This window comes from Falco rusticolus, chromosome 7 (genome assembly GCF_015220075.1).
Source record: "Falco rusticolus isolate bFalRus1 chromosome 7, bFalRus1.pri, whole genome shotgun sequence".
Lineage (NCBI taxonomy): Eukaryota > Metazoa > Chordata > Aves > Falconiformes > Falconidae > Falco > Falco rusticolus.
Window position 1 is genome coordinate 66837007 of NC_051193.1, and position 24368 is coordinate 66861374.

The 24368-nt window shown below is 36.9% G+C and overlaps 1 protein-coding gene across 1 annotated transcript in view; it reads right to left on the bottom strand.

The window, feature by feature from the left end:
• The window catches only part of CEP128 (centrosomal protein 128), a 124619-nt gene that overhangs the window by 12704 nt on the left and 87547 nt on the right, over nucleotides 1-24368 (bottom strand). Inside the window, exons 19-20 of the mRNA XM_037395231.1 lie at nucleotides 19588-19637; nucleotides 13368-13391 (exon numbers count right to left, since the gene is read on the bottom strand). Coding sequence (XP_037251128.1) covers nucleotides 13368-13391; nucleotides 19588-19637 — 74 coding nt within the window. The remainder of the gene's footprint in view (nucleotides 1-13367; nucleotides 13392-19587; nucleotides 19638-24368) is intronic.

Sequence of the window (24368 nt, forward strand, 5' to 3'; positions counted from 1 at the left end):
TATTACTGCCCTGGCAATTTAAAGCAAAAATCCATAAAAGAAATAAAACTAATCAGTCCTGAAGTAAAATATCATTGTGCTGTAAATTCTGTGCAAACTGAATAAACATGCCCTTAACTAGAAAAGCTCTGTGTCTTTTCAGTCCCAGCGTACTTAGTTGTTCCTCACCTGGAAGAAGTTTCATACCTTTGATCATTCTTATGTCTTGTGTGGCCTCTCTAGTTCTATTCTAGTTCGATTTAGACCACCAATTTTAACACCATCAATTTAGAAGCAATGATCTCTGTCTTATCTGCTTCTTTCCTAACAGTTCCAAACATTCAGTTTTTAAAATCCTAAGAAATATAGTTTCCATAACAAATGAAGGTCTAGTTTCATAAACAATGAGACACACTTGCATCTCACAGGACTGAACTTGTAACCAATATTCAGTCCCAATAAACTAAATTAGGTAGTGGATGTGAGACTGGTTTTTCTGTTTCTGTAATTACATGTAAGCCAAAATATGTATGTAAAAGTATTTCTCTGATTTTTTGTAATTAGGAAAAATTTGTACTGGCAGTTAATATGCTGATGATATTAGGACCTATTTCTATAAAACAACCACCTGGTAAAATAATTTCTCCAGATGTTTGGATTCTTTTTCCTTCTGAGGCCAACGAGGTTCAAACAATACAACCCACCTTCCAGGAATAAACTTCTACCCTTAGACTGTGTGCTTAGCTAAGAAAGGGCTCTCATCCCACTGCTACATTCTGCAGTAGCAATGCAAGATGCAGTAGGAGAAAAATGTTCAGGAATTCCCAAATCTGGCCCTTCTTTCACGGGTAATTTCTACTCTTCACACAGCACAGAAGAGAACAAGAATACAAAGCAGTCAAAGGTGCTAGAACAGTAACACCACCATCAGGGCAGGTAAGGGGAAAGAATTTTACAAGAGGGTTGGATGAATTATTGCTTCAAGAACAATAGGAAGAGTGAGATGCCTACAAAACGGTGAAAGGATTGACCAGTAAGGAAGGATATTTTAGATTTCAAGAAGTACTGGAAGAACTGTCAAAAGGGAAACAGAGTAAAAACTAAGATTCTTCAGTCATTTAGTGAGAACAAGAAAACAGAAATGAGACAGGAAAAAAAGGTGGAGAAAACTTAGGTATGAATCCAAAAGAAAATAAGGCTTTTTTGCTTTTATTTTATACAAAACCACACTAATTTTTTAGATTTAAAAAAAAATGTACAGGACTTAGAGAAGATTAAATATAGGAAGTTATGCCTGAAAGATAGATAAATCACTTCCTGAACTGGGCAGCACTGAGAACACTCAGTACGAAAAGGTCCTTAATTGCAATGTTGACCACTGACCATGGCAAATGCTGGAAAAAGCCTGGAAGGACAGAAAAGCGCATACTTGTGCTGACTTCCACTGAACAAAGTAAGGCAAATCACTTGCAAAACTCAGTCAGAATTAATAAAAGGTTATTTCTTCTAACAAAGAAAACAGTACTTTCTTCTTTCGCACCTGCTGCATGAGAAAGGAAGGAGATTTCACGTTCCACTAGCTGTGTTTAGAGCAAAACTAATTTATTGTGTTATCTTCATAAGAATTCTTGTATTTTAATGTGTAATTTAATTTGCAATCACATTTTTTTTACTTGCAAAAATCCCCCAGGAAGATTTTTTATAAGGAGGAAAAAAAAAAAATATTACTTTTCCTGTAACTTATCTGGTTCTTTACCAGAAAGAATTACAGAACTTACAGTTACATATTAATAATGTGTAAAATGGGTTCTTCTTCATACTTTTAGGATGCAATTAGGCCGGAGGCCTAGATATTGCATTTAAAGTGTTTTTCACAGATTATAGGGTAGAAATGATTTTATAGCTATAATATACTTCTTTTTTTTTTTTTTTAAATGCTACTATACATCTCTCCTTGGAAGCAAAATTGCCTAGAGGTATCTATCAATCTCTAATGTTTTCCTCTCATAAGTATCAGCCTTTTCACTTTTACCACAGTAAAGAGGTATTCATTCATATTTCATGCTTCATTTCCAATGGCCTTATGTTCATCAAAGCATTGATTTTCCACTCCATTAATTTATGGTGAGATGCAATGTTTGCTGCTGCTTTCAGAGTAGCCCCTGGTACTGGTCTGCACGTGTGTTTCTAAGGCTGGGAAAGAGAGACAACAGACCAAAGCAATCCAGTCTTAACTATATGTGAAACAAAATCCCAAATCCTAATGTTCGGCAGTCATCCTAGGATCACACAGATCTGGTGGACACATGCCCACAATGTTTCTTTTACTTTGAACACCAACAACTCCCCTATCCCTTCAGAAATAAAATCCTTTCTTCCAGGAAAGAACACCAAAATCAAAACACCCCTCAATCGCTCTTCTTGGTCCAGCAATAAATTAAACCATAAACATTTTAAGCTTATGGTATATATGACCTAACAGATATTGCTGAAGTATTTTACTTACAAACTGCAGAAAAACACACATTTGAGATGTCACACAGAGTTGAAATGAAATTGCCTGGGACACAGGACACATTTAATGGTGTGGCTCCCCAGCATCCTATAAAGCATATTCAATTTACAGCAAACTTTTTTCCCAACTACAAAGATTTTTGCTTCCCCCCTGCCCCGTTTTAATAAAAATGACCTGTGATCTGTTTTCAGCACAAAAGGAACTCAGGCCCCAAGTGTAAGCCCATGCCTTAAGCCATCCCATTTTTCAATTCTTTCTCTAAATTCTAATGCCAAGACCTCATGTCAACACTGTCTGTAAATGGAGTTAAGATGCTCATCATCTGTTGTCCCCAAGTATTTCCTACATATATATACACACACCCTCTCTATATACATATACATACACACCTCCTACATATAATATACTCTTCTTTTTGGTGTTTTTTTTGGGGGGTGGGGGGGTGGGGTGGCAATATCAGCTGTGCCTCAGTTTGCCCTCATTAGTCACATTATTAAATGTAATCTTGAAAGCAGACGACCAGCCTTTGGGCTATATGCATACTCAGCCCTTGGTTTTTTGGTTTCATCAAGAATCCAGTGGATAAAGGATGATACAGGTTACTTGAATTTCTGAAAGGTTTTTCTAGATTCCTAAATTTAAACTTAAATTCATACACAAAATGATGGGCTCTAAGTTAACCGTTACTGCTCAGGAAGTAGATCATGGGGTAATGATAGGTATTTCCAAGAACTTGCTAACTCAAGTGCTCAACATCCACGAGAAAAGCAAAATAAACACTGGATATAATTTGGAAAGGAAAAAAAAAAGCCAAACAGCATAATTATTCCTGAACATGAATCTACAGTGTGCTTACATCTTGAGTACTGAGTGCAGCTGTGGACCTCTATTTCAGAATAGGAACAAGGAAAGGTCAGAGAAGAGCAATAGGAACGATCAAAGCCATGGAGCACTGTTTCCATCTAAGAAATTATTAAATACAATGATTCAAAACACCAGGACTCTTCAGCCAGGAAGACAGATGCCTGAGGGGAAAAATGACCAATTTGCCTAAAACCAGAAGTCACAGAACGATAGAAAATTTTATATGGGTTTAAGCAGAAAACTGGGTGAGTTCATGAATGATAAAGACCATGGAAGGGTTCCAAATTCACAGAAACTACATCTAAATTTGGAAGTCTCTGAGCTTGGAATGGTTGGAATCAGAATGAATGAGTGGGAAACAATATATACATCAGTCCTGTTCATACACCCTTCCCCAAGCATTTCATTTTGGCCATTGTTGCAATGACTATAGCTGGGCTAGATTGACCTTTGGTCTTAACCCAGAACGGTTCCTTTTATATTCTAAAATTCTCCCAGTCTTCTGAGCAGTTTGTGAAGATCTGAATAAGATAACTCACATACTAACATTTTCAGGGACAGAAATGTGTGCCTTCTCATAAAGCCAATGAAAAGAATGGTACTGATGTGAAAATAAAAACAGAAAAATAAAAAAAAAAACCAAGTTCATTAGAGGAAATTCAATAAAGAAGACTGCAACAAAAGAATATGTTGAAGAATGGGAGGGAAAGGTGATGAAAGAGCTTTTAGTTGGCCCACAGAATTAGTCTGGTAATTTAATGAAATGCACAGCAACCTTCTCAATGTGGATCAAATGCCATACTTGTATCATTAATGACTACACTCCATTATATTAAAAGAGGTGGATTTAGCTGCACAGATAAAATGCGAAAAAGGATGCTAGAAGCACCTGACATCGAGGGCAATTAAGTACTGTTAATTTCTTTCCCAGAAATTGGAAAGCTGTGTGCCATAATGCATACAAATAATCCTAAAGAGAGCAATCACATCTGCCTGCTCATTGTTTAACAGGGAACAGGAGGTACTGACACAGGGCACTGATGGTACCGATAAGAGGACGAAACCCCGACTGCACTGACTGGAGCAGTATTAATGGTATTTTACTTAACAGAAGTCTCTTCCATAGAGTGAGTGCTATTAACCTTTCTGTTTTTAAAATAAAGGTTATTTACTTTGAAAAGGGGTGTTTCTGTTTTCACAGAGCACGATAAAACAAATTACTCATTTTCCATGACTTCACACGAACACTTTGATGTTTAAACTGCCTGTGAGCAGTTAATCCTCCTATACTGATGTTTTCTTGGTGATAGACAGTTTCACGCTGTCTCAAGAGACAGATCCAAATCAAAATCAGACACACATTTTATTTTTAGTCTCAAAGCTGCAATGCTAAATGCAAATAAATCAAAGCAGGTTTGTATATAGTTCTCCTAAAGTTTGCCTTTATAGAGGATATACTGAAAACATATAAACCAGAAAACAAACTCCATTGACTTTCAAGTACAGTGCTTTTCTGAGGCAGGTGAAATCAAATGGCTATCTGTGTTACACAGATATTCTTGAAAATCGGAGCTGACTTAAGTACCAGTTAGCTAATCCCCAAAGAATAACCCTGAAAAGATTAAATGCAACTGTAATTTTAACTGACTGCAATGCATGTCAGCAGGCAGTTACTCACAATTCAGATGAAGGATGTAATGTTAAAGGTGACCTACCACGACTTCTGTTTTAAATGGCCTTAGCATGTAGAAACACTTAAACAGCAAGAATGGGATGCACCCAGCATGTCTAAAGGTATCCCCCTTGCTTTCCCTGTCAACATCTGTAAATCTAGGCATCGTCAGCTTCCGTCTCCAGCACTAGGCTCACAGAGCATACGCTCTTCATTTACACACGGTGTAGTTCTACTTCAGAGCCCTGAGGTTCTCTGCTGACTTTCACATGCCAGGCAAATTCCATGATAGCTGGGACATTCTGTGGCATACATCACATGTACGGAAGGAAAAGAAAACAAAATTATATTTTGGATCTTTAGGTTCCGTGTATACTGGTACTTCAATTAAACCTGTGTTTTGATGATTTCAGCATATCAAGAAATCAATTTACCCTTACAAAGACAGGAAACACATAGGAACTTACCAAGTTACACAACATGCAGGTCAATTGGCATTTTCTCCTATACTACCTTGTTTCAAAGTTTTAACCAGTACAATTTTTGGTTTTAAGCAAAACCTACACTTACACTAATGAAAACGAAAGACCTTTGTTAAGCATTGCAAACGTCAAACTAACTGAACTTTAACTTTAACAGACCCCAGCTGTTTTTGCGTGGGGCGGACCACACTTTCATTAAGAGAGCTTCATGGATGCTTCCTTCCCAGTTTGCAATGACATGGGCCATCTCTTCTCTCAGTCATGAGCACATAACATCCCTGTAGTGGTAACTACAGGAATTGTTTACATGGGAAAATATTAGGGAAATGTCTCATGAATTTTTAGTTGTTTGATGCATACTAGCAGCTGGAAATGTGGAGGAGGCAGTGCTGTCTTTTGGCAAGCCAGCTCTCCGTGAATCACCAGCTAGTAGTGCTCTGAATACTACTGGGGGTCCACAGGACCAGTTTTTGAAAATCTATTCTTCATCGTCTACTAAGCTTTGGATCAAAGACATCCAGACATAATTACAGGAAACTAAAAGAAATATAACACAAGAGGCAGAGTCTGTAAAGTAAAGCAATGTTAGTGGACACACATTCTTAAATTAAAGGTATAAAGACTTCCTTGTCATTATTCATGAATGACATCTTCAACTTTATGAAGCTTTGCAGGCTAAAAATCTTTACATATACTTTTTGCTAATGGTTGGTATGCTAGTAGTTCCTTGACCCTTCCAGAAAGCATTACAAAAATACAATTGATGCAGCCTTCATGGGAAAATGGAAATATCTTTCAGTTTTACAACTGACAAAAATAGAAATACAAAGAGAAGTGATTGAACCAAGGATTCACAGCAAACCAGCCTCAGAGTAGGAAAAAAATTTTCATAATTTGTCTTATAAATTTCCCCATTTTAATCAAAAGATGCACAACAATGACAGAAAAAAATCAATAGCATCAATAGGTGCAATTGATGCCTGTGTTCCTAAGGTTATAATTTGATCAAATATAAACCACTTAAATGTAAAATGAAGGACCTGGCAGGACATTAGGAACATTCTGGCCAATAGTCCACTGTCAAACAAATTTTTAACTTGTTTTGTGATATATAAAACAAAAAAGCATGCTTTATCACATATATCTATGTCTTATTTGTCAAGTTCTAAGCATCCTGTATTCTGCGGAAGAATTCATAGACACACATGCCACAGATGAAAGATGAGAATCCTACAGATGGAACACATAGGATCACTCCTTAAATATATTTACATACATATACATACTATGCTGAAAAAAATGAATGTGAAGACCGCTGTATATTACTACTCCTAGTCAAACTAAGAGAAATAACTTCAGATATATAAAGAACTAGTTTTTGTAATAAAGATTTATCCTGAGTTTTTAACTTTCTCTAATGGATAACTGAGAGGATTTTGGTTTATTAAAATCTGGAAAAAATGTTCAGTATTTGCAACATGTGGAACACATCTTCACATGTTGAAAGGAGCTTTCTACTTAAGAGAACGTAAGGGCAGCCTTAGGAGGAGCGTTGCCAGCAGGTCAAGGGAGGTGATCCTTCTCCTCTAGTCAGCCGTGGTGAGACACATCTGGAGCGCTGGGTCCAGTTTTGGGTTCTCCACGATGAGACACATATACTAGAGACAGCCCAGCAAAGGGCAGCGAACATTCCTTAAGGGACTGGAGCATCTCTCCCATGAGGAAAGGCTGAGACAGGTGGGGATTGTTTAGCCAGGGGAAGAGAAGGCTCAGGGAGATCTCACCCACATGTACAAATATCTTAAGGGAGGGGTGTGAAGAGGAAGCGAGGCTCTTCTCAGCGGTGCCCAGTGCCAGGACAAGAGGCAATGCACAAACTAAAACACCGGAGGTTCCATCTGAACATAGGAAAAACCTTTTCACTGTGAGGGTGAACAAGCACTGGCACAGGCTGCCCAGGAAGGTTGTGGAATCTCTGACCTTGGAAATATCCAAAACCCACTTGGGCACAGTCCTGGGCAACTGGCCCTGGGCAACCCTGCTTGAGCCTGGGGGGGGGGGGCTTCCAACCTCAACCACTTTGTGATTCTGTAATGTATTATATTACTGATATCACTGTTGGAGAAACTATAAAGTTATTAGACCAAGTTGTTAGACATGCACCGTTTTATGTATAAAACGGCCATCCTGACAGCCAAGCAACAAGCAGTTTAACACAATTTACAGAGTAACCTACATCTTGTAACCTGCCTCTTACAAGCAATTTAGCAATAAATTCTTAGGCCAATATTTTAAATATTCTTTAATAAATACACAGTGAGATATTATTGATTAAGCTTATCTGTAAATTTAGTATTCAAAGCCTCAACGCAATATATATATATTTGTAACAATATGTTACTACTTACATTAATTCAGTAATTCGTTTTTGCAAAATAGTGAAAAAAATTTTTAATAGAGAGTAATTTAAACATAATGCTATAAATCAGGGTTTGATGGAAGGGGAATTAGAGTGGCGACATTAGAAATATACATAGATATGTTTAGTTTGTGGACCTTGTGCAAGTACGCAGCCTTAAATGAAATCCATGAATCAGAACAGTTGTGCAGAATATTATAAAGCTATTTTAGCATTTTTGTTTCCCACTCTAAATCTCAGGATTAGCCAGAAAGTGAGAAATAAGCATGAATGGGAAAGAAACGCAATTATTACAGATCCATACTCTTAAGAGCTAAATAAATCCTTTCACAGCAAAAAAATACCATAATGTTGGTGGAAGAAAACTAGAGGTGGCTGTATTAGCAAAAAGCTAAAAGAACAAGTAAAGCACTAAACAGCTGGGGGCAGAGGATGGATAAGCGGCGGAGTGTATTCAGCAAGAGCCAGAGGTATGTGGGGGAGAAGGCAACATCAAGGAGGAAGGGAAGGCGAAGGTGAGCATCGGGAGAAAGGAAACAGCTGGCTGCAAGCACCAGGCAGCAGAAGTCGCTGGGTGGGAGTGAGCGAAGGAAGGACTCTGGGAACCTTGGGAAAGTTCTCCACCCCCAGCGAAGGGAAGGGACACACTGGCTCGCTGATGAAAGGAAAGGAAAGGGCGAGGCAGGCAGGACAGAGGATCTCAGGCTGCTGCTCCTCTCCCGGTCATTTTTATAAGATCAAAGAATGGCTGTGTTCTAGGAGCACCAGAAGGCCTTTGATGTAATGGTAGTTTTGGCAAGACACTACAGAAGCAAACCAAGGGGAGAAGAAAGCATTAACCCCTAGATTCAAGATTTCCTAAACATTCATACATACAAAGTATCACAAAGGGATCTCAAGAGCTACCAGCAAGATTTCCTTATTGATGGAAGGCACACCGAGCACCGCGGGCGAGCACCCTAGGATGTATGGTGTCAGGCAGTCGCGTAATCTTTCTGTGAAATGTGCTGGGCATTGCCACCCTTCCAATTCTTTTAAATTGGGTGATAAATCAGAAAAGCAATGCAAATTTGAGCCTGCTACCGGAGTAGAAGAATCTCATCGATTTTATATTGCTGAGTATGTGCAGACAGAAATTTGTTTGACTGGTATTCATAACCTTACTTTCATGAATATAAAATATGAGTTACAATAAAATACAGAAGTGTTCATAGTGAAAAGGAAATTCATATTAAATAACAATTTTGCAGAATACTTACAGCTTTACTGGAGTTAACCTAGATTTATGACATTGTAACAAAAAGTTGAATCATGTCCAGATAAGTCTGATCCAAGTATTCTAAGGAAGTGGTAACTTCACTCCTGGGTTCTCTACTGAAAGCAGCAAGCTGTCTCATTGATCAAAGGATGCAGAATGCATGCATTCACTGGAATAGCTTCAGGACATGGTTATTTCAAGTTAAATTTCCCAGTCTTTTATGTCAGACTAATACTACTAAGGCAGAGGAATCCAACTGGCAGCTTATGCTCACAAACACAATGTAGTTTACAGAAACCCACAAAAGTCACAGGCATGGCACAGCAGCAGCTTGCACCTACACAACGCACCCTGAGCTCTTCATGAGAACTAGATACACTTCCCTTTGCAGCTGCAGCTGAGAGTACGATACAGACTTTGTCCCAAGAAAACCATACAACTTTGTCGACAAATAACATAGAGCCAAATCATTTATGTAAGAATTAAGCCACACTCAAGAATACAATGAATCACCTAATTTAAAGATCAATCATATTCATTCTGGCAAAATATCAGACTACATAATTGATTACTATGTAATCAGGAAAATTACTTGTTAGCAGCTATGTAGTAATTAAATTCAATTTATTAAACAGCATTAAACCAAAAAGAGCCAAACAAAACACGTAATCTCTACGTACTCAAAACCTCAGATTTGCCTGTACTTGTTACTCCCCTGGCACTTCTCACAAGTTGAAGGATTATTCTAGAACACACTTTGGTTCTTCAGATCCTTTTATACCCACTAGTGAGTCTAAGTTTTCCTGTTCTTCCTTCTTACCTTCCAGCTTCTACTCCTGTCCTTTCAGGAGCAAGAAGTGGCGTACCTATCTACTGACTCATACTGCAGAACTGATCCAACTGAAGATGAGCCAAAAATTACAAAAGCTTCATGTGACAGGTACACTACTTGTTCTTGGGTTCCTTAAGGGAGTGACCAGACCAGGTGCCACGTCCTAAGGGAGGATGGTAACACAGCACTTTCCTTGGGAATCAAGCGAGTTGGGTAAGGAAAAAGAAGATCCAAGAAACTGTCGGGTATAGCAGACAGGATGAGTCATGGGCAGGAGATGGAGCTTCCAGCTCAGGCTGCTGGGAGGAGAAGGAGCTGGCAGTGCTCAGAGATGATGCAAGGGAACCCCCTAGTTTGTGCAACTCACAAAACCACTGAGATTAAGTTAGGCCTGGAAAGTTTATTCACCCAGAGCTCTGAAAAGAATCTGCTGGGTTCCTTTGCATTTCTTTCCCAATTTTTTTTCTTTTCTGAAGTTGCCAAGTTCATCATGTGGCTACTACAACAATTTTACTGGCAAGTGCAGGAAGCAGAAATGAGTAGATTGTAGAGAACGGGAGGAGAGTGGGCTGCCAAATATACCTCTCAAAATCCCTACATGTACACAGTTTTCAGGTCACTGCCTAAACCAGTTTGTTTAGGTTAAAATCTTAATCTAAAGGTTTTTAAAAAAATGCACTTATTCTTAGATGTATGTCTTTTCTGTTGCATAAAAAGGCGTGTGCAAGGTAGAAACAATTTGAAAAGTGGCTGCAAGAGGCTTCACACTTGTGGCAAATCTCAGAGTTCTGCACTGAACATCTATTCCTGTGCAGAGCAAGTTCCTCCCAGTATTAGGCAGGATAAGAATACCGTAGAGGAAAATGCAGATGAGATTCCTAATCCAGCCATCCTGTGGTCTCAGTTTAAAAACAGCTCTGGAGAGTTGATGCTTTCTTATGCAATTTTTACAGCCTCTGTGTGTGTGTGTTCCAGCTTTTCCCCTCTTGCCCCTTTTTGTATTTTAATTTAGTGAATCTCACAAACTGCCACCTTTCTGTCAAAACTCCCCTAAGAAAATGCTTTTTCCACACAACAAACTTTTTTTTTTCACTAAGTATTCTGTTTGAATTTAATATTTTATGTTTTTATTACATTTCCATCCTCTATAGCCTGAATCAAGTCACAAAATGTGTGACCGGTTGTACTTTTTTGATGTTGCACTCTGAGCACTCAAATAAGACATAAGAAAATTATACAAATATATGAGTAGCATAACTGTTACATACTCATTGTTATAAATGCTGCAGAAATATACAGCCATGTTGACATACACACTATAAATGTAAGGATTCTTAGGGATCCTTTAAATGGCAAGCCTCATTAATTCTTTTGCTTAAGGGCTTTTCTGTCATAGCTCATCCTGACACATTCAGACTGTGCATTACTCTGTGTATTTTCTTTTTAAGATCAGTGAAGGGGGGAAGGGAGGAGAGAGAGAGAGAGAACGTTATTATTTTCAGAACTGAAACAGAGATATAAAGGTCAGAATCACTAAAAGTATTCGCTGTCAAGTATCTAACATCCAACTTTTGAGTTTACTTAGTAATACACACAGCTGGAGCTCCCACTGAATACAGCTATTACTAAAACTCCGCATTTCTGAAAATCAGGCCTCAAAAGTCACAAAGTCAGATACCCAGAAAATGAGGAACACAAAGCGATTAACAGTCTGTGAATAATTTAAGTGACTTGCCTGATATCAGAGAGGAACTTTATGGCAAAAGTAAAACTAGTGCCTTGGGAGCATTCAACAGCCTCAGCGATGACCATACTTTTCTTGCCTGCAATCTCAGGGCTTAACATTACACCTTCTCCAACGGCAGCAATAACAAAAGCAGTGATTGATTTCAAGCTCTAGGATTTAGCACCACAGATTCATTCAGGTGTTACCTCTCAACTTGCATTAAGAAAGAAAATCATATTTTACTGATGAAGATGATCCGCTTCCTCTTCTATCTGAACAATAACTTACAAATCTTCTTTCTTCAAGTAGGAGACATTAAAAGTAGAAAAAGTGGAAAGGCTCCAGAAAAAATAGAGGCAAACATCGCCACAAAATATGGATTGAATTTGCATGATGTTGTGCTGTTTGCAAGCAATTACCCTCTGCCTGTGTCAAAACGACTCTGGGAGCAGAACGGACAGGGCATTTGCAGGGAGTTTAACTCATGGTTCGTGAGAAACAGAAGGCAGTGGATGCATGCCTGACTGGTTGTCATGTAAGCAAACCATGAATAAGAGATGTTCCTGAAGAGAACCAATGTCCTGGCAACACTTTACACCCACAGAGCACTCTGTGAAGTGCCAGGACACTGAATTTCAGCATTAGCTCCCTACTCCCACAGGGCAGGACTTCCAGCACTGCGCTCTGATTTACAAAGGGCCTTTTATGTGTGAATGCAAGCATTTTTTTAACATATTGAATGTATTTTAAATATATTTTTGAAATTGGAAGCTGTTTTCAGAGATGCACAGACAACCAGGAAGGATAAAATAATAATTTGCACAAGCACATTTAAAAAGCTTATATTTGCAGCCTTCGTACTGTCTCGGTACTGTTTTCTTTAGATGAAATTTTCTGGACTTCCAATAAAAAGAAACAATGGACCTGATACATATTACCATGTGATGTCTTACTGAACATTCCTACATAAGAGGAAAGAAGCATGGTACAGAAATGCTACGGCAAGCTCATACCCATCCCAGCTATTCCACCCGACAGGCTTACTAGCTTGGGACATCTGGATAATCCAGCTGCGTTCATGGCATGTATATGCACAAAGGCTTTTGTCCTTCCAAATTAATATCTCATTAAATTATAGCAATTAATCATCAAAATGGTATTCCTTCATGCTTTTATTTGCGGTGTTGACGTGGGCAGATTGTGTCTCTACATCCCAGCACAAATATGTAAAAAGCACACTTAACAGTCACTGAAATGATTAGACCTATTACACAAACCCCAACCATCAGAGGTGTTCGCAGTAGGAAAATAGCATCCTTTGTATGGCTCAAATCTACAACATTTCTCTTCCCAGGGATGGGATGAGGATTAAACTGTATAGAAAACCTGCCACATTACACTGTATTTCATTTAATTGGTGCTCAAATACTGTAGTAAAAACCTACACAGAAAGGTGCAGCGTAAAATTATAACATCTTCTCTTAGAAGTAAAATGACAGTTAAAACCCCATAACCGCAATCTTTCTTTTTAAAGTACATAAAAATAATATTTTCCATCATTTAGAACAATAATCAGCAATGTCATTGTGATTGGTTTGGAAATTAATTTAAGAAACTTACCACTTCTAAGGCCATAATACGTTCCTAAAAATAAAGTACAAGATCCCATTAGAAAGTAAATAATATAAATGCAACTGAAGTTGAACAATGATGAAAAGGATTAATTTTGGTTTTTTGCTGGTCAGATGCATGGTATTTTGCAAAAAAACTCACTGAATAGGAACTGCTGTACTTAATCAGACCTTTGACTCATTTATCATACTATCTTACTTAGAAATTTGTTCCAAAGAAAAGTCCCAGAAACAAGAAAAGAAAGAATTTGAAAAAAAATATTCCATGATATTTTTTTTTATTTGAATTGATTTTTTTTCAAATAGTACCTTTAGATTTTCAGTATCATTGATTTTACTCTCATGTATCCCAAAGTTTGATTTCTTTTTTTTATCATCCGTGACTGTAATTCTAGCATGTTTTGGAGTTCATGTCATGTTAGCATCTGGTTTAGTTTTCTTTTAGGCATTTCCTTAGAAAACTAAAAAGTAAATTCCATATCATTATTCTGTTATCCAGAAATAGCTCTGAAGAATGTTTTATTAATAACAAGATGACGTTAGTCAAAGCCTAATGTCAGGCAAAAATAAAATGCAGATAAAATAAACTTGTGCAGTTTTAATCCAGCACAAAATCCAAAGCACCCAGAATTTATGTTTACTGTGTATACTTTAACATTCTGTTTCCATCTAGAGTATCTTCGAGGAAAATATTAAGCTAGTAAAAATCCAGATCATGTACTCTGGCACTAGGTCCTAACGAGTTATGATATTTTAAGTAATCTGCAAAAACACACATTCAACTGTTTAGGTGAGCCCACATTTAGAGTGTTGACCATTAAGACATTACAGGGACTCTTACCTTGCTCAAATATTATCTTTTTGAAAGTATGGGAGAGTATTTTTATTTTTTTCCTTTCTGTTTGATTAGGCTAAGAACCCTTACAGGTTTTCCTGTTCTATCCTTCCCTAACAGGTAAAAATGATTGCAGTAATCTGGATTTATTCCTGCAGCATCCAAAGACCATCAGACAAGTCTGAACTGACTTCACTATTTTGGTAGCAACAGGTACATTAAAAATTTCTTACACTAGAAAAGAGTTCTTGCCATTTGCAAGAATGTGAAAGTCTTTTTCAACTTTTTTTAAGACTAGGTGGAAATGAGTTACAGACACTTGTAGAATTATTACTTCTTAGAAAAACTTTAAAATAATGGTTATGTTTACTAACTGAATGAATGTACGTATTTGTGTAAAAAACAGTATTTACATATTGTGTACTTAAATATTTTTGTGAACCCATTGTCTTTTGTATTACTAGAGTGCTAACTTTTACTCATATAATTTGAAGAGGACACAGTTTAGCTGAGTGAAATACTTAAAGCCTATTCTCCCAAAGGTGTTTGGGGTACAAATGAGGTTAGTTTTCATCAGCTGCCTGCAATACTTGCAACTGACTAAAATTCTAAACCATAGGCAGAAGTGAGACAATATACTCTAAGAAAAATAACTGCATCAAGTGAGGCTGAAAAAAGATAAAGAAATAAAATAGTGGCTGGAAAAGACTGATTGATTCTGAAGACGTACAAAAAGCAAGCAGACCATTCAGGAAAGTATGCACAAGGAAATATCTAAAGGGAAAACAGGAATGTACACAAAATAAGTTGAACAGAAATCTAATACACTACCAAAATACAACTGTTGAAAGAAAAAAAGCTAACATTTTGCCTGTAGTGGATGCAACTAAACTGGTTGATGTTAGAACTGCATACACAGTGGTTCGAAACTCCCTGTGCATAAACCAATGATAAATAATAAAACAAATGTACAGAGAGGGGAAAAAAATGTACCCCTCTAATCACATTCAGTTATAGGACTCTGAATCAAAGTAGAGAGTTTTTCAAAAAATAAGACAAAATTTAAACTTGCAATTTTTAAAGTTTTTTTTTTAAAAAAAAAAAACAACAAAATGGGGAATCATAGAATAGATTCATAGAATCATTTAGGTTGGAAAAGATCTTTAAGATCGTCAAGTCCAACTGTTAGATGATCATACTGTTAATGGTAGGAATCAAAAAACCCAGATATATGTCTCAGATTTCCTATAGACTTATTTCACGTATGTTTTAGTTTTTTATTAGTAAACCCAGGATAATATGAAGCTCTAGAATACTAAACTTTGACATGTCTGCAAAAAAAAAAAAGTTTGCTTAGTACTCGTCACAATGCATGGTAGTTGGGGATTCCAACTACAGTGTTGCATAGGCAAAAGCTTTCTGACAAAAAAATGTTTGTGAAATTCAGTAAAGGTAGTGTATTAAATATTAAAGATTTTATTCTTTCTTGGAAGCAGGTCTGAGATACAAACTGAGTATTTCAGCACATTAGAACAAACTTATGGTAGAAAAAAAACCGTGAAAAACTCAAAAATATTTATTTTGAGATGCTCGGTCCTCCATAAAATTGCAGTGGCTGTTACACAACCTCTTGTTTATTTAAAGATTCTGCAACAAACCCCAAACTCATGACTATAAAAAATGGTGTGTACAGATCCCATAAATATGTGGCGATGGTGAACAGCAGTTCAGATATAAATTTCTTCAGTTAAAAATAAATACTTTGCAAACAAATGTCGTAGAGTGAATGTATTAGTAGGATGAATGGTAGAATAAGTGTTTTCAACATGACTCATTAAAATAAAGGCACATGATCTAGCAGCCAAATTCTAAAAACTGAATAAACTCTTACAATCTCAGCAGATAACTTTCTGAAGACCAGCATGTGACCAATTAGGAAATTTACCATGGATAATTTATACATTATCAATATATTTTCAAAATAAGATTCAGTATTTTAATATTTTTTAATTTACATTAGCATGCCACTAATTCCAAAGCAAATGAAAATGGCTTCTAAACGTTTTCCCAGAGAACATCCATACAGTTGAATATTGCAATTATCTATACATATTGTTTTCACGAATGCATTTTTTTGTACCATGGAACAGTTTTCACAAAAAAGAAAGATTAAAACCTTCTAATTAGAGCCTTTTTTCTTCCAACTAAGTAAGAAGTGAGGTTATATTCTTGAAGTGCCTATCAAAGGGAATGTAGAAAGTGATCTAGGCTCTTCACAAGCTAAAAATTGTATTATGATGAGTGCACGTGTTAACAGCAGAGAACAAGCATATGTTCTATGTCCTTATAAACAATATTTAGAACATATATGAACTCTCATATATAACCGCATAAACTCATATAAATTTAGGTATAACATAGAAACTTTAGTCAAAAGTATGCAAAAAGTTCAAAATGAAAAACAAGAATACAGTGATGTCACCCAAAGCGTCAGCCTCCTAGCTCTCAAAATACCCTGTCCTGTATCAACCAACCACGTATACTACATATAGTTTTCATCTTGACACATAATATAAGATGAGTCAGGCTCACATAAAAAGATGTGGCTATTAAGATTCTTACCCTCTACCTAATGAAGTATTATTTTATCTTCATCATGCCAGTTGCAGTCCAACATATTCCCTGACTAGAGGAAGACGTGAAAATTACTAGCCCAATATTTCCAGAAGTAATCGTCATAAAACATTTTTTGTCTGTCATTTGTGGTTTTCAACTGATGGCGTTGTAGAAGCACTAGTTGTACTTGATTCCAATGATTACTAACAAGAGGTGCTCTTTGTGGCCCCTCAAAAACCGAACAAACTACAAAGCATAAAAAACCATACACCCTTAGCACTGGGGAATGTTATTCTTACTTGCTTCAAAGACATGGCAAAGAAACTCTGGGATCCCCAGTCATCATTTCCCCACTAATCTCCAACAGATTTCCTCATGTGTCTGGCTTTTCTAAGACTACGGTCAGCATTCACGGCTCCAGTAACGAGTCCTACAGCCACGATAACCTGACTGCTTACAACTGTCTGTCCATCATCCAAACCGCACAGCCCTTCTGTCTGCCTGTTCCCTGAACATGGTTTACACATGGGGTTTGCTTAGACTGCAAACAAAATGCATCAAGTATTAGCTTACTACATATAATACTACATATAATACTCTGTGTACATTAAGATAGATACCAAAACATGTAGACAAAAAAACCAACAACAATCAACATAGTCCTTGGTTCAGCAGAAACCAGGTCGTCTGGGTAGGACTAACGCCACAGGAAACCTATCCAAGGACTGTAGGCCTTGGGGGCAAAGAATACTATTTTATTTGCTACTGGTCCTTAATTTGACAATCACCTTCTAGCAATCTGCTTCAATGAAAGCATTAATACGCTATAACCAACTATACACATGCTTTGCTGAACTGGGGCTCAGAAGAAACAAATATTCCATACCACCTGGTTAACAAAAGGGTCAGTGTGCCAGGAAATTCCATATTCAAAGAAACTCACTTTCCTCTTGCTTCCTGTGCTTTATATATCGAGATGCAACAGGTTGGGGAGATTCAGTCAGGAGGACACGCAGTTGGTTTTCACAACTATTTGCTAGCAAAGCTGTACATATTCAGCCACCGCACTTTAGAACACAGCATCACAAGGACAGAGGATCCCAGACCCGGGTACATTTTGAGACATATTGGCTAAGCAGGACATAATACTATCTAGAAAAATAATAGATGGTTTTGCCGAATACTTTGACGGTGAAAGCACTGGCATCTGAAGGAGCAAAAAACTGCTACCAAGCGTTTGAATACAAAAATAGCAGCCAGAGCAGTACGAGTCACACACTGAAACCAGAACTGCCAGTTAGGGAAGGGCATAAAGCAACTTGATCAGGAACTTGACAGACCATCACTAATACAGGCAAGCACATATATGCCCACAACACACTCTTATGATGCAACTTTCTGCAATATAAAATTACTCCTCATTCAATCAGAAGTAACATCATTAGAACAATTTGTCAACTACAGAGCTTCACATGAAAGCAGATGCAGAATTGCTTCACATGAAAGGAGATCTTTTTACACTGATGTAACTAGATATGCACCTGTGTAAACTGCTTGCGCAGACGAGCGCTCAGCCTTGTTGAACTCGAGCTGCCAGAAAGCCAGGCCAAGATTTTTGTTTGAACAGGAAACAGCTGGATTGGTGTGTTGTGTAACTTGTGGGACTTGCAACTTGTCTCTTCTTACTGGATCAAACTGTTTCTACACTAACTCTTTTGATACCTCTAGCCTGCAAAATGCCTTCTATTTATTATAACAGAAGGGAAGGCTTATCTTCAAACAAACTGCACCAGTCAAAACATAATTTGATTTTCCTTAACAGCTTTATCTTTATTAATTTCCACATAAATGTCCTGCTTCCAGCACACTTCCAGAATGCTGCTTCATTGATACACTCTTCATACTGTACCTAAACTTTGTTTATATTCATGTTGGGTATTGTTTGCTGTAATTTCTTGTTAAAAATTTCTTTTTTGCTTTCTGCGTTCTGAAGAATACATACACTATTCTCCCTAAAAATCTCCCAAGCCTCATAATTTAAACATTCCAGCTTGGTTTTGCTTTCCTAGCCATTTTCATTTCAAAAGAGTATGTTTTCTTTGACTGTAATGCTTAAATAATATTCCAAAGCTAATTCTTACTTTCTAAGTGCAAATTTAAAGCGCTTAGCACAAGCAGCTTTAGTGCTAGATGACATACAATGAGGATTTACCATATTGTATCAAGTCCTATCATATATCAGCTGGTCCCTTCTTCCTCAGGAAGGTGATTATGGACATTTAATGTTTCAGAAATTTAAAATACTTAAAGTCTTTTACCTTCAGTTTTATTCAGATATACAGAATAAAGCAACACACCCAGAAAATCTCTATTTTACTTCATTGGTTGAGTTAAAGCATTTTTGCAGGTCTGAATGCAGATTTGCACTGCTCTTACTCGCATACAGTTTCAGTGAAGCCGGCAGCATAACACAACAGAATACCTTCGATATACAGTGTGACTTTAAAAGCAGCATTCTTTTCATTGATGGACTAGATTTAATGACTCATAGGAGAAGGCTGACTAATCTTCTCTAATGTGCAGCTTAATTGGCGGGCAGAAACTCAGCAGTGAGTACTAGCTATCAGGGCTGTATTTCGCTGATTATATTTCCAAAGCTGAATTTACGATACAAGGGAGAAATCATAGTGTTGTAATGCAACTTAGTAATTTTAAGGGTGACAAAAAGCGTAGCAAGTTAATTAAATAGAAAGTATACCTGGAGAGCTCCCATTTCTTCCTCTCTTCTGAGGGTCTTCTCTAGTAGCTCTGTAAAATGAAAAATGGAACTTGTAAATTCAACTTTCTGTCAGGCCACAAGATAGCAAAAGTACTGTGTAAAACAGCCAGTGAGTTTTTTGGTTTACAGCTTTCACAACATTCCTTTATAGCTGATTAATTGATGAAGCATGTTAGTAATAGGATTTTTTCAAATCATGGGCTGTTGAGATGACTAAAACCCAGCCATAAGACGACAGTCTGACTTGGGGGGCGGGGGAGGGGGAAGCGTTCGAGTGCATTCAAATTCACAGAAAAATTGCCTATGCTTAAATCAATTCTTTTGGTGTATTTTTAGAATTGAATGAGGAAAAAAAAAAAGAAGAGAGATTCACTCTGAAAATAGATTAAAACAGAAGTATATAATCAAAACTATGCAATTATATATGAGAAATTACTCCAGGTTACTTTTTTATCAGCCAAGTAACATTCCCCTATGGAAATGAGTGTAGACAATTTTGACTATTATCACAATAATTACCTTCCCTCACTAAACCAGAACGATTTCAATAACAGAAATAGCCAGTTCACTGTAATAAAAATATTAGAAAATTTTCTTATGGTCTTTACACCATGAAAAGCTAATATCTTGCATTCACTTGTGTGACAATTATATGCATTGGCACATACATGCACTTATGCAACATTTCATGTTAGAAATGAATTTCTGTTAGAGTTCCGTGGGATATATCACATGAGTTGCTTTTCTATTTTATTTCAATCACATATTTTTATGATTAAAATTATGGTTTTGATCAACTGCATCATATTTAGAATTCTGGGAAACCTTTAAAGTTATAACCTCACGGAGAGCAGGGAAAACAAAAAACATGCTGCAGGCTTAGTATTATTTTAACTATCAGAAGCTCACTCGTGAGTTTTGCATGAGAAGAACTAAGCCAGAGACCAACTCTGAATCAAGATATGCTCCAGTTTGCTAGCAATTAGGAAAATTATGAAATTGCCTTGACAAGCTCACAGGACTGAATTCTGACTGTTAATTCCCTCAGCATCCAAGTACAGAACAGCTAACTGAAAGTACCTGTGTATAGTTCCTTAAGAAATAAAGATTACTGATAAATGCAGTTTGGTTATTAAAGAGTAGCTTCAATGATTTACAACAGAAACCACTTAAAATATTCCACTGACATGAATTTCCCTTCTTGCTGTAATTTCTCTCACCTTTTCTTTCTCCTTTCTCTCATTATGAAGCCTCCTTGTGAGCACCTTAAGCTGTTACCTCTTTTATCATAGTTCATTATCCATTTCTGACAGCACACAGATTATTTGAGACTTATTTTCAGGCACCAGTCCTTTAAAAAGTGACGTAGAGAACACGTACAAAAACTTCAGTTATTTCTCTCACAAGCAGAGAGATTGACTTGCTGTTCTTTCTCCCTAGCGCCTATGCAGTATTTTCAAATCCTTTTTAAAAATTAATAAAATGACTGTTTCTTCACTTTCTTTTGGCACATCCATATTTTTCTGGATTATTCTTTGGTATGCTTTTCAGTACAGTCATTCAACTGCCACAAATTACTGGAGTTAAATATGCTGCCATCAACACTAGTTAGTGCAAGAATTTGGGTTTGGAAAGTGGCTGCTCTATATGTTTTCTTTGGTTATATTCCAGTATTGTAACTGAGTCGGTAAAAATGTGTATTGTAATATTAGCTTTTAACAAAAATGAGAAGGGAGGAATAAGTCTATGAGAAAGGGATGGAAAAGAAAGACTCTTCCTCAATCTCCATCTGACGAAAAAAAGATTCTTATGCTTCATTTTGCTTTCCATTCTAAAGCAGTATTTGAGATTCTGTAGTACAGACATGATTGTTCTAAGTGAAAAGAATGTTATTACAAGGTTCTTTTCAAAGACCTTTTATAAATGTAAGGTAAATTGAGCTTATTTCTGCTAATGGCCTCACATTTGAAAGTTCTGCATCTGAAATTAGGGATAGCTAGAATCCATTTACTTTATATCGTACCACTGCCTAAACTGACTGTCCTGCAGGATGTTCATAAAAACGTCCCCAGAAGGGCAGGTAGGTATTGAAGTGGTGTTATTGAACTGGCAGTATATACCTGCTTTACCGAGCCACCCTTTACAACCATATATTTAAGAACCAAGTTCTGCACTTGAACTGATGATTCCACTTAGTACCCCATCTAAAAAAATAGCATGTTTTCTCCAAAGCTAAAGCGAAAAAAAATAAAAAAATTAAAGCAACATGTATTAAACAGCTATACAAGAAGTCCCAATAAAACCCAGTATATTGTATCATTCTTTTAAACATTGCTAAGGTCAGAATATCTTTGCTTTTAAACAGAACTGAAAAGTTCTGTTTAATGGGTTTATAATTTGTAAAATACTTCCCATATTTAAGTTCTTGTGTAAACATGTTTTACATATTCAGTGCCGGAAAACAATGTTTCAATAAATTTCAGAGAGAGAATGCCTTGTGTCTGTAATATAGCAATGATGGTCACTAGCTCTAGTGGAGGCTCCATTCATTCATCCTGTGAACAGCCCGAGTTTCTCAAATTATAACATTCTTTCCTAAAGGAAGTTGCACAACGGCATGAGTTTTTGCATTTGTGAACAATCCTGCTACAATCATCTTTCAAAGCTTAATGTAACCACAGGGTTCTTGGGTTTTTTTCAAAGCAACGTATCATTATTCTCATGGGGCGCAGAACACATCAATTTATAGATTGTCTAGAAGAATCAGCATTAATCAAAAAGCATTACAAAGCCACCTTCAGGCATCGATGGATCCTCCCAAAAGAAAAATACATGGAAAAAGACAACATGAGACATTACTTTTAGAAATCAACAACTTCCTCTTTTATTTTTACCTCAATATGAAGCTCACAATGGTACAATGAGCTATAAGCTGAAACTATTAAAAAACCCCACAAGTACGTTTCAGTTGTTTAATAATGCTCAAAATCAACAGGAAGTTCAGCATATAGTCTGCAAAATTAGGGTCATACTTCTGTGTAGGTTTTTTTCAAAAAAATTATTTACTGTGGTTAAACTCCAAATCATCTAAGGTTTTATCTCATTTAGCTATGCATCAGTGAACACCAACTCAGTGTCCTTGCCGTTATACAACAGTGGCTTAGATTTATCTGATCAAACTTCCAGGAATAGAGCGGTTATGATTTAAAACATTCCATAAGAGTCATTATCTTTTGCAGTTTGCCTGATACTGAAACAACATAGCACGTTGCAAAATAGCGCAAATATTAACCTGGAGATGAAGATATTATATTCCATCATAACTTTCACATAAGTCAGGGGGGGAAAAAATATGCAGTTATTCAGGCAGAATTATCGCGCACACACACATCAGTTGTAATTTTCACTGCCAGTGAAAAATATCAGAAAATAGATTTAGAAGCAGATATGACTTGATTAGAATGAGTAAAATACAGCTGTACTATCTTATTTATCTTAGCTAATCCATTAATCTGCCAATAACCAACTAAAATGTTAAAAAAGCAGTTCAACTCCTCCTTTACCTCTGTGCTGGGAGTAACAAAGCTGGGAAGCAGGACATTGATGTTGTATTACTAGGAGCAAGCAACTTCCCGAGAACTTAAATTAAAAATCACAGATTTGAGAAAGAACACTGAATAGCCTTCATTCATTAATAAGTAGGAACTGGATTTTAAATACTGCTTGACCTCCCATTTTAAAAAACAAAAGATAGTGATAGACCACACTCTGCTCCACATTCTGTGAAGACTGATGTGCCAGCAAAAATTCAACACATTGGATCAATACCAGATTTGTATGTTCACCACTAAGAATTTAAATTTGGTACCTGCTAATTCACAAAATTTTCTAGCAAAGGGGAACACACAAATACAGAACTGTACACAAAAGCAGTTGTTATGGTTACAGATATCTAGTCATACAGCCAAAAACCCTAAAAGGTGATTCAGATGACTCTGAAGTTGGCATTTGGAGTTCAATCCAGTTCTGTGTACATAGCTAATGCACTGCAAATATATCCAAGATATCTGCAACCTGCTGGCAGATCTGACTTAAGACTCTGACCCTTCTGAAGCAGCGGCAGATGACACAGGAAACTATATAGCAACTCAAACAGCACACAAAATACTGCTACTGTGTGGCATTAAAACAAGAAATCCAGGTTATTGTCAGAAAAGAATGGATGTTTGGAGAAAATTGCCAATGTTTTTTTGCATCGAGCTAAGAACAGTTCTCCAAAACACGAGCCAGAGCTTTCAGTTATACAGTAGCAAAACTATTTCAGATTTCCCAAAGTTTGCGCCCTAGAAATATAGGTTTTGTGTTACACAAGCATATGGCAAACTCTTAAGAAATCACGTAGACATCCTGATCATATTATCTTTACAGTTGTTTTGATCAAAAGTTGCAGCGTATTTATTTCAAGCCTTTCCTATCGTTCTCACTTCAAATACTCATCCCATGGTTTTCAGTCATCGTTTGGGTAAGTTTCCCACGAAGCTGCTGAACAGATACTGCAGCATTCCTGTAGATGCACAAGGCAGCCAAGCAGGTTTCCTTCAAGTCTGAAGGAATTTTTGAGCAGCTGAGTAAACCAGTTTCTCTCAGCTAGAAATCACTTGCACCGCACTTGCATAGCAAAGTTGAATTACATATTATACCACTTACAATTTTCCCTTCATACAATGAATTGGACATTTTTGAGCAGTGAATTAAGCTGT